General features: G+C 42.9%; 1 protein-coding gene across 1 annotated transcript; it reads right to left on the reverse strand.

Annotated features, from left to right (window-relative positions):
- Nucleotides 1-1,391: 1,391 nt before the first annotated feature.
- On the reverse strand, nt 1,392-11,399 carry NMS (neuromedin S). Its single transcript, XM_007197293.2, has 9 exons — nt 11,324-11,399; nt 8,183-8,238; nt 7,846-7,884; nt 6,235-6,258; nt 6,085-6,138; nt 4,236-4,310; nt 3,118-3,153; nt 2,487-2,528; nt 1,392-1,430 (listed from the first exon to the last, which is right to left on the reverse strand). The coding sequence occupies exons 1-9, from the start codon at nt 11,397-11,399 to the stop codon at nt 1,392-1,394; spliced, it is 441 nt and encodes a 146-aa protein (XP_007197355.2).
- Nucleotides 11,400-11,617: the final 218 nt, after the last annotated feature.

Here is an 11,617-nt window from a genome sequence, read left to right on the forward strand (position 1 = left end):
AGTGTGTTTCATGTTTGGTAATTGCAATCATTGTTGCTTTTGTTGTGGTCATCCATGTACAATGCTTGGTGTCAGTCTATTTATCTCTTGTAAAAATAAAATACAGTGTGTGTGTGTGGAAAAAAAAAAAAAAAAGAAAAGTATAGGAGTGAACCTCAGTAACATGTTAATAGTGTTTGTTTCTATACTGGGGCTATGAGTGATTTTTCTTTCTTCTTTGGCCTTTGTGAAATTTCTACATTTCTTCTACAAGGAACATGTATTAGTTTATTATTCAGAAAAAAAGATAAATAAAGTGAACTGATTGAAAAAAAAAAAAAAGAAATAAGAAATGAAAATGTTGTGTCAATGCTACTTTATTTTTTACACAACTGAATATTCTAGTGAATAGAGAGCAAGAGAATTCTCTTTAAATACTGTTCACAGAAAGAAATTTGATGTTTGTTCAAAATAAATGCTCAGTTGCCTCATCTGATCCAGACTCCCTTTGCCGCTGAATTCTGAAAAGAAAATAGAAAAATGTACAGGTCAGATTGAATCATTATCAGGATGGCGATGAGGCCCAGGGTCATGTTACTATATAACATATTTTAAAATACCTCAATTTGGCATGTCATAAATGCCCATAATTGGTACTCATAAGATGTGTTGCTGTAACTGATCAGGCCATTAGGCCAGCGTGAGAGCTGTGGCCTCAGGGAACATCTTTCCCAGTTTGGCCAGGGCGGCTACACTCCCCAGCATCTGGACAGCTCTCTCAGGCACCTGGGGCTGCCAGGGCCCCAGGCGCTGCCAGTTGGTCCAGGGGCTCCAGGAGGGAGGCTGGGATGCCTCTGAAGGACAGTGGCTTCACGTCCCTGAGACCCCATCAACATGAGAGACAGAGGAGGCCCAGAGCTGCCCATGTGCAGGGACTTGAACTGCCACAGGCCAGAAGCCAAGAAATCTCCCCAGATTTCACCCCCGGGTCTCAGAGCCCCATTGAATGGAGGGAACAGCCTGGCCTGGCTCTAATCGGAAATGTTCCCACTATAGAGAACTTCTCCCCACCAAGCACACCAGGGTGGATTTTGCTTCATCACAGGGGCCAGGTGAGAAGTCACAAAAGCTGTGGAGCGTCTGTCCTCTCACAGCCACTGCTGGAGACAACACACCTGCGAAGAGCTGGCATGAAGCAGAGGCTGCATTGTTTGGGACAGTGCCAGGCTGCAGTGGGGTCTCTGTGATGCTGAGAGCAGGAAAGGGAGGGGGCAGAGGCGCCCCTTAGGGGTTTCACATGGCCCCCCTTTCTTGGAACTATCACCCCTCCGGCTGCCTCTCACTCCCCCACGTCAGACAGATAACATTTGTTTGGAGGAGAAGAGCTGCAATGAGGCTGACCTTGAACGATCCTACCAGGTGCTAAGGTCAAGGTTTCTTCCATTCCTTGGCTGAAAAAAAAAGGAGCAGCTTACAGTACTGAGACCAAACTGCCTGAAATCTGTTTCTTGGTTCCAGATCCTTTCCCTACGACCTAAGGCTCTGTTCTCCTAACTGAGGCATTAGCAGCTTCCCTGGGGGCTCACCTGGGGAACCCCAGTCACTGCTACTCGGTGGATCCTCTGGAGCAGTGCTCCAGGACCCTTGCTGCTCGTATGACCCTGACACTGTCCCTCACCCCACCACTCCACCCCTTAGCCTCTGTTTATGTGGCAGGACGATCCCTAAACGACGCATCACAGGACTTCTCACCCTAAAGACATCATGGAGACCCACTGTTTCTGCAAGTACTTTCCAGAAAACAACCACTAGTAGGGCATGCAGATTTAAAAGGTGTACTTGGGATGTCATGGGGATTTGGGAAAAGTATGACTGAGCCAAGTTAAACAGGTTGTTTCCTGCAGGACATGGTATGCTCTGTAAACCTCGGAGAGTGTCAGGTGCAGTGTTTTCGATCGTATTTGATCTTTGCAGAGCATCTCTTAGCACCAATGACCACAGAATGCAGATGGAGAGCACACGTCTAGTCTGATTCACACGTTTTTCTGATGCAAACACTGAAGATCTAGGGGGTGAAACAGCTAGGGAGTGGTAGATCAAGAATTAAAAGATCATCTGTGACTGTGACCTTTGCAAGAAGCTCCAAGTTCCCTGGGGAAAAGGACGCCTAGACTCCTATTTCCACTGATCTGGGGCTGTGCGTCCCGGACCTTCAGGCTCTGGAACACGGACTCCGACTTTGGTTGGCCCGCGCGTCTGTCCATCAGCAGAACTCCCGCCTCCCGCCCCTGAGCTCCTCCCAGAGCCTTGGTGCGCGCAGCATGTGTCCAGCTGGACCCTTTCCTTTCCAAGCATCGAGTCATCCCCTAAGTAAGGGTGAGAAAGTTCCCCTAATGATTCACAAGTTCGCCATGGGGGCCTGGCTGGGCTCATACTGCAGTAACTCCATAATTGAGGCGGTAGGAGAGAATCGGGGTGAAAAACAGAGAAGAGGAAATATGCTTTACCCTGAAAAGGAAAAATGGTCTTTCCAAGGTGGCAGTGTGATCCTGCAACATAAAAACACAAACCATTACGCAACCGCGCTGTGCCGAAGGTCTTTCAAAGATGTCTATGGTAGTGGTTTTCAAAGTGTGGTCCCCAGACCCAAAACATCAACGACACCTGGGAACTTGTTAGACATGCAAACTCTCAGGTGCCCACTGAATCTCTGGGGTTGGGGCCCAGCCGTCTGAATTTTAACAAGGTCCCAGGTGTTTATGGTGCACGGTCAACTTGGAGAAGCACAGATGCTGCACCCCTCCCCAAGTTTGCACAACTGGCCTGTGGACCCCTGAGCCAGAAAGCAAATCTCCAGGGGCAGATGGCCCCAGGTGACGCATCTGTAAGAATGGAGATGAAATAGTATCATCCAAGGGCATCGCTCCATGATTCCTTTCTGCTCCAGGACAAGCCCAGGGAAACCCAAAATTAGATGCTCAGCCTCAGATAATTTTAGGGCATAGTGTGAGACCAGTTCTTTCCAGAAGTGATCTAAAGGGGCTGCAAGGTGGCCTGGCTCCAAGCACTCCCCCCGTCCTTCTCTCTTTGAGAAGTAGATCTTTTTTGGGGGGTGGTGCTTGCTCAGGGCTTGCATACCTTCTTGGTAAAATCCTCTGCAGCAGCACCGGAATCCTGTGAAGGAATGAGGCCCAGGTTCATTTAATAGGAAACTCATCCCCGAGGCTTGCAGGGTACTGTGATCCTGCCCGTCCCTGATTCCATTCTAAGGTAGCCGGAAGTCAGATGCAAAATGCCTTCCAAGAAAACAGCTAACCATGCAGCCAATTACAATTTTCTGTTCAGGAAGGCAAGTGTGTTTTCTTGGTTGGGTTACCCTTAGGGTCCAGGACAATGTTAAACTTGCTTGTTCTTCCCAACAGCCTCGACTTGAAATTGACTCCTGGTTTAGGCAGATTTTCAAGGATATGCCATTTCAGCTTCTTCAGCTCGTCTTTGCTTGTGGATCTGGCCCAATGATGGAGGCAGACTCAACCTGGAAGTCTGACACCAGTATCCAAGCAAACTGTGGCCTGTGCTTAGGATGACCAATGGGTTTCTCAGGAAGTGAGCGATTTTCTGGGGTCTTGGCATTTTCAGAGCTAAACCCAGGAACGTCCTGGGCAAACTGGGATGAGTCGTTCACCCTACTTGGACTCACAGTGTCCAAAAAATTGTGTTTTTCTTTGTTTTGCTACCACGCAACAAAACCTTGATGGACATTTTGAACAGGTTCAGCTATTATTGAAACTAGTCATTTCTAAACTTAAATTTTTTTAATTAAAATATGTCTTGTTTTTTTAATTTAATTTTATATTAGAGTATAGTTGATTTACAATGTTGTGTTAGTTTCAGAGCTTTTTTTTTTTTTTTTAAGAAACAAAGCTCTGCGATAAGAATAAAAAGACAGGTGGGACAATGGGAAGCAGAGTATATGATCAAGGCAAGTGTCTATGTCACGAGGAGGAAGAGGAAGGGATAGGGAAAGTGAAAAAACAACACAAAAACTAAAATGGAAAAAGATGAAGAGCGCAGACGAGGAGACGATGGTCACGGAGCTGGACCACAGCCCCTCTCCCCCATTCCCTGCCCTGCAGCCACTGTGTGGAGCTTGTACAAGGAGAAAACAACAGTGAGCCCCAAGGGGACAACAGGCATTCACCATTTAAGTGAACTTTTAGTGGCATAAAAATATGGTGGAAGGAAAAAGTACATACGCGCTGCCGAAATCTTTTCATCCTTTGGTTGGCGAGCTTGGCAGCCAGACGCATTAGAGAACGCACAGGAGGAAACTGCGGCAAAGAGGCGGTGAGGGTCAGACAGCGCCGGGCCCAGGCTCAGGGCTGTGTGCATTCCTGTCTGCTCACCCCCTTACAAATGTGTTTAATTTTCAGAGTAAAATCCATTTCCGAGCCTAAGCCTGAAATTTTATGATTTCAATAAAGAACCGCCTGCCTTGCTAGCACATTTCATTCCAACACATCACTTAAAAAATATTCCCTTAGGGTAAAACAGACTTGTATCTGCATTAATCCCAAACATTCAGTCCTTCTAGTGTGGAGTGCATCATCTCAAAGAAGCATCTCCATGAAGATCCTCTCTGGCTCCCCAGGTGTGCTCTCCTTATCTAAGGGGCGAGGTGGAAGGGCAGCATGCATAACCACCGCCCCCATGCATTTTATTTTCCTGTAGGTCTCATCCGTGACCGCCCGCACACACTCAGACATACATACCCTGTCTTATCTAGGCCTGTGAATCCTCCCTGAGTGTTTTGGCTCAGAGTAAAAGTTAATTCGTGTCACAGACATGGAGTTTATCTTTTCCCTTCCATCTTCTTTTCTTTTTTTTTTTTTCTTTTTTAGGCTAGAAAGAATTTTTTTTTTTATTGAACTATATTTGATTTACAATGTTGTGTTAATTTCTGCTGTATACCAAAGTGACAATTATACACATATATATTCTTTTTTTCGTATTCTTTTCCATTATGGTTTATCACAGGATATTGAATAGAGTTCCCTGTGCTCTACGGTAGGACCTTGTTGTTTATCCATTCTAATAAATGTAATAGTTTTCATCTGCCAACCCCAAACTCCCACTCCATCCTTCCCCCGTCCCCACACCCCTTGGCAACCACAAGTCTGTTCTCTATGTCTGTGAGTCAGCTTCTGTTTTGTAGATAGGTTCATTTGTGCCATATTTTAGACTCCACATATAAATGATATCATATGGTATTTGTCTTTCTCTTTTCCCTTCCATTTTTGACCCTTCTCTACTTGCAGTGCCCATGGCCTGTCTTGATACTATTCGCATCCTTACCTGATCCCCAGTACTAAATCTATACTACTCTTGTGTCTTTGCCTCAAAGGGAAAAACATTTTGCTTGGTACTTGTTTATTTTAAGGATCTTTCTGAAGACTTGGAAAGCCTTGACTATATAAATAAATGACTTTCTAATAGTAGAATTTCAATCATTGTGACTGGATTGAAATTCTACTAAAAATTCTATTCTATGACCTTCCCAATATTCTCCAAATCATACCCTGCAGAAATTCACTTCAACAATCTGTTCCTGAGGGTAACTCCAATTTATAATAAGAAAGTTAGAGGTGATGCTTTTTATTCCCACAGCACATACACACTGTGACAGTGACGAAAGATGCACACCCACGGATCACTATTGGGAATGTGGTACTTCACACTTCACAAAGCTCTTTTCAGAATTTAAATCACAGAAGGTAATATGGAGCAATGTAAATAGAGCTCAGTCTTTACCAGGCTTCTTGTACATCTGTTTAAGTGAATAATAAAAAGTTATTTCTTACTAATTTTTCCTTTTCTGCATTTATTCTCTAGCTTTTCAGATCTGTCAACCTCCCCCAACCTCTTCCCCAGAGAGGGAGAGAGAGAATCCCTGCAGCCCCAGGAAAAAGCACCTAGAAAGCTATTACCCAGAGTTTCTGGAAGGCCCCTGTTTTTCTACTTATCTGCATATATTAAATGGGAAAGGACAAAGGCATGCAGAGGAGAGTGACTTTTACAGAAAGATGATTACGATAAAATACTGACCCCAGTTTTAACTGGATGCGTCGGCTCCTGAGTTCTGGAGTAATGAAATAAAAACTAAATAAGAGAAAAAAAGGTTGATTTTAATTCTAAGCGTCACTTGCTGTAAATGTGGTAGTTGCATGCTCTTGTTACTAGGCTGGTGGTACTCACCCTTTTGTATATGTCTTGATTATCCTGGAAAGAAAATGATGAGGGTAAGTCATGTGGAATTTTACTGCGGCAGGTTTCCAGTAGAAGTTACACCGGGGACCTTCCTGATTTACCTGAATATTATGAAACAAATTGGCATTCTAAAAAGAAATCCATTATACAAACTTAATAAGACTATAGTTGATGCAGAATCTTGCTAAAAGGAAAGTTGCCAGCAATATCATTATTTTAAAACTTAATCTTATTTTACCTTTTCAATCTTCAGGGGAAAAACATACTCTATGATGCATTGAAGCAATACCCTAATCAATTCCCAGATAGCCATCTAACTAAGAGGTGGGATAAAATAATGACTGCAAATTTTAATTTGCTGCTGGGCATACCCTATAATTCAGTTTTTTTAGGGTTGGTTCATATTGACCAAATTTTTTCCCTAAAAGCTTTCTACATGAATCTTCACTGTTCTTGCAGAAAGTCCAGCTTTTAATTTCTAAATCCTTGTTAGAACACCACCCTGTTCTGTCTGCATGGATGACAGCCCAGGAAAAGCTGTATCGGCAGCATATCCTACTCAAAGAGGTACTGTGAATGATGTTGTAAATATCTGGTTACTATTGATCTCATCTCATTTACATCTAAACATTGTTGAATCAGCTCAAACTCCAATCAAGACAGAAATGAAAGTTGTTAGTAACATGTCTAATTTTGTTGCTGTGGGTACACCTTCCTGCAACCTTTGTGGAGGGTTTCTGCAGTAACCAATACTTACGTATTCTATCTTTCTCTCTCTGTTATGCATGTACATGTACACACGTGCATATGGGCACACACACACACACACACACAAAATAATGAACCAAAATTACTCATAGCAGAGGCTCAGTGGACATTAACTTTCTGTTTCCTTATGATCACCATTTCTAAATCAGCAGAAAGTATTTACTATTTTTACAACTTCCGGTCTCTTTGTCAGCATCTGTCCACAGAAGTGTGTGTGTGTGTTTGTGTGTGTGTGTGTGTTCTGGACACCTATTGGGCCCCAATAGGCAATAGATTTTTGTTATCATGTTCATCAACTTTATACCATTACTTTTCAAGCCAAAAAACCAAAAAATAACAAGGAATTTGAAGATGATTTTCCAGGTGATGAACACCAACTCTCAAGATTTCATATGCACCTTCCTTGCTTTATGTTTTTTTCTTTTTAGAGAAAAAAATATTTTAAAAATTTTATCTATCTATCTTGGAGACTACTTCCCCAACTAGAATATAAGTTCCATGAGAGCAGGTAATTTGGTCTGTTTGGATCACTACTGTATCCCCACATGACATGTAATTTTATGTATATACGTGATCATGCATATGATATGTATATGTGATTATGATCACTGTAAGAATGCAGATGAACTACCAATATTTTATGGTCATTTATATTTAGGAGATTCACTTGTTATTTCCTAAAACTGTATTCTTACACACACACTTACACATACACACAGAATTCTCCTGTAGGTAGCAAAAGAGTATGCTTATTTACAGATATCAATTATGGTGTAAGCAGGTGCACTGTTATAAATTAAAAAATTACCATATGTATATTAATTTTTTTACCTTAGGTTGTCTAGAAAGAGTTGCCCAATATGCCAGCCGCTAAAAATGAGGAAAATGAATCAAAGATAAGTACAAATTCCCTAATCAATAGAATTAACATTAAAATTAAATTCTAAAGTTGTCTCATTTATGAACGTTGCATTATCTTCTCACACAGTGGCCATGAATTTCAACACAACTCCCAAGATGACTTAAATGAAGCCATGAAAATGAAAACAGTGAGTTTCTGCTGCAGCCAAGAATCTGATCTTAAAATAGTTTTAAGTGAACATTATCCCCGTGATAGTTTCAAGGCTAAGGCTAAATAAAAATCTCACATTACTGAACAGTGGTGTACCTCAAGCTTCACAATATCCAAGCCATCTGGAGGATCAGCTAAAGGTTGAGGAAATCCTATTGTGAGAAATCATAAAAATCTCTATTAGGAGAAAAGAGGTTGTAGCGTTAACTTTTATTTTTTTTAATATTTATTTATTTATTTATTTATTGGCTGCATCGGGTCTTAGTTGCAGCACGTGGGCTCCTCTCTAGCTGTGGTGCATGGGCTTAGTTGCCCTGCAGCGTGTGGGATCTTAGTTCCCCGACCAGGGATCAAACCGGTGTCCCCTGCATTGCAAGATGGATTCTTAACCACTGGACCACCAGGAAAGTCCAGCATTAACTTTTAAATCTTTACCATGAAAAGCATACAGGGATTCTATTAATACCATGTTGTTAGAAGGATTGTTAAAGAAAACACTCCTCTACCTACCACTAGCAAATCTGAGATTTTTACCAAAGTTTATTAAATATTGCATGGTTTTTATTTACCAGGAGTTAGCAGCACAAGAGTTAGCAAGTTAGGAGAGAGGGAAAAAATTACCTAGGTAACAACTTAATTTGTATTTTTGAAATGGATCAGGGCCCTGTGGTCCTTGCCCCCTCATGTCCTCCTCCTGCTTTTTGTCTGTAGAAAAACTTTAGCCAAAAGATAAGTTTAATCCGAGAAGTGAGAAAATGCAGAAACAAAAGAAAACAGCCCAAAAAGACTAAATAAAAATAGTTTAGTCATTAAGCAAAGTCAAGGACCTTTAGTTCCTTCTCAAAGGCTATAGGTAATATTCTGAGCCATATCCTGTGAGCTGTCTTGTAGATACTAAAACCTCCATCAGGTGGAAGAAGTTAACTACATGATGACCAGACTGTAGCCATGACATAAGCTGCCACAATTCTGAGAACTGGCCTCAAGGAAATGGGAACAACCCAACCCGAGAACTGAAGATTAACTATACTTAAAACAATCAAGATGATGCTGGTCAGACCACCACATGACCAATTTCAAGATTACTGTCAGAGCTGACTGTACTGTTTCTGCAAGTAGCCCCCTCCCTCCATCTATAAAAGCTCTTGCCCACTGATTGTCGGGGTGGGGGGCTGGGGAGTCGGCCTTTGGACAGGCCTTTGTCCACCCTCCCCTGCTCTATTGCCAGCACCTGAAATAAAGGAAGCTTTCCTTTCCACCAACCTTGCCTCTGTATTGGCTTTTGAGTGGTGAGCAGCTGGACCCCACTTTTGGTAATATTTTGATGGAATATATAAGGACAGGCTACAAGAGATGGTGTCAATAAGTATATGCATCAGAGTCACTCTTGGAACTTTTAAGAAGTAGGGATACCTGTCTCTCTGCTTCATCAGACTCTTCAGGAATAGGGATATGGGGAAGGTTGCTGCTGGCGTGCAGCTGAACCCCATACCAGTCAACTTTTATCTGACCTAGATGAAGTCTTCATCTCATTTGCATGTCACACAACACTTGGAGGAAAAGCTAATACTGCCACTGAAAGAATCAACTGGATATGTCAGAACTAAGAAGATGAAATTAAATGGGATAAATATAAGACCCTGACTTTAGATTTTAAAAATCTGAGGGAATATCTGGCTCAAGAGTAGTATTTTTTTAAAAAGTACTGAGTGATATTTTGCTCCCTGCAGTCTCACTATGAGCCAAGAAAAAGCTGAGGCAATCTCGTGCTGGATTGAAAAAATAGTGTCCCAACCTTGAAAGGTAATAGTCCTACTTGAAATGATAGGATTTGTTGTCAGTTAAAGGAACTGAGCACAGTGTTCTTTGGCAAAGGGAAAAATTAGGAAGTGTGTGTTAACTGCCATCAACTATTTTGAGAACTGTCATAAGAAATATTAGTCTTATTCTGTATATCCCCGAAGGGCAGAACTAGGGCTAGTGGTTAGAAGTTGCATGTGATCAGATTTCAGCTCAGTGTAAGGAAGTTTGTGATGATTGGAGCTATTCAAAAATGAAAAGAAATTCAAACCAATCTTATAAGGAATTATTAAGAGGTTCTGTGCTAACAATACAATGATAAATACCATAGGGACCTTATCCTCAGGGAACAGAAAATTAAATTGGAAAAAGAGGGACGTGGATATAAATACATAGACAGGTAAATAAAAGATAGTAAGACATTTCCAAAACAAGATTCTATTGGAAACCAGGGGAGGCGGCTACTGGCTGACTTTGGCTGGTAGTGAGTTGGGCGTCACTGAAAGTAATCAACTAGGGAAATCATAGAGGCGATCCCTGCTCTCCTGAGAGTTTAAACTAGATGACCTCCACGTTTCCTTGCAATGCCTAGGCTTTGTGATTACACTACAGGACATGGCAAAACAAGCATGCTATTTGAAATATATTTTCTGTTTGAATATATTTTCAAAGATTTTCTACTCCCTGAAACCAAAATTCTAATGGAAAATTCTAAAATTTTGAAATAATCTGTGTTTCCAACTGGAGCTTCCACCACATCCTGCATCATATAGCGAGTTACCTGGAGATGGGTAACAAATTTCGACTAGGGACCCCATACCCAACCCCTGTTCCCTACAAAAGCACTGATTCTCAGAATTTGGTGAAGAGACACCCGCGTCCGGTCAGCACTTCGGACAGCGCCCAAGTCTTGGAAGACACGGGGCCTCAGCTGCGCTCCCTGGGCCTCTCCCCCACCCCGCCCAACCCCCTCACCTTCCCCGCCAGGCCCACAGGAGAAGCTAGGAGACGATTCCCTTTCCCTGTGCTCGCTCCCACACCGCCCTTCTCCAACTGTTGCTCAATCCTCAGTCTTTGGGACTTGTAAGCTCGTCTCTGCTCTCATCTCTTCAGAATTCCAGGAGCCCAAATGGCTAACACGTTGGAGTCGTCCCCCGACTCACATTCCTCACAATTTCAGCGGCAAATCCTGGGGCCAGCCTTGGGACAGGAGCTGTTTAAAGGCAGTTCCACAGGGGAAAGTAACCTCCTTTGGTAAAAGGCTGTGGCATCTAGCTCTGCCCATCCTCTCTGATGGAAGCCATTTCCAAAGGGTAGAAATGAGGGTGTGAGGGAATCAAGCTAGACTCCCTCCAGGAGTGTCCTGAAAGGTCAAGGTCTGTCCCAGTCTTCCTTAGAGCTCAGGCCAGCTGGGGTCTGTTGAAGGGGTCCCCTTACCTGAGGAGGGAATCTGTAGTAGGCAGAAGCAATAAACGGCCAAGATGTACGGGAATTGGGCAAGAAGATGTTTCATCTTCAAAGTGCGGTTTCTCCTTGCTGGCCACAGATGTGTTCTGCTGGGATAGGAGTTGAGCATTGCCCGAAGTTCCACAGGCAGAGACAACACTCGGCCCTGCGTCTGGCAAGCCCAGGGGAGAAGGTGCCTTTATTTGCAACGCCCTGAAGCCCATTGGCTGAGCACCAATCAGCTTTGCGCAGGAGGACTCGGCTTTTCTCATAAATGTCACGCTG

The sequence above is a fragment of the Balaenoptera acutorostrata genome, chromosome 12 (genome assembly GCF_949987535.1).
Source record: "Balaenoptera acutorostrata chromosome 12, mBalAcu1.1, whole genome shotgun sequence".
Taxonomy (NCBI): domain Eukaryota; kingdom Metazoa; phylum Chordata; class Mammalia; order Artiodactyla; family Balaenopteridae; genus Balaenoptera; species Balaenoptera acutorostrata.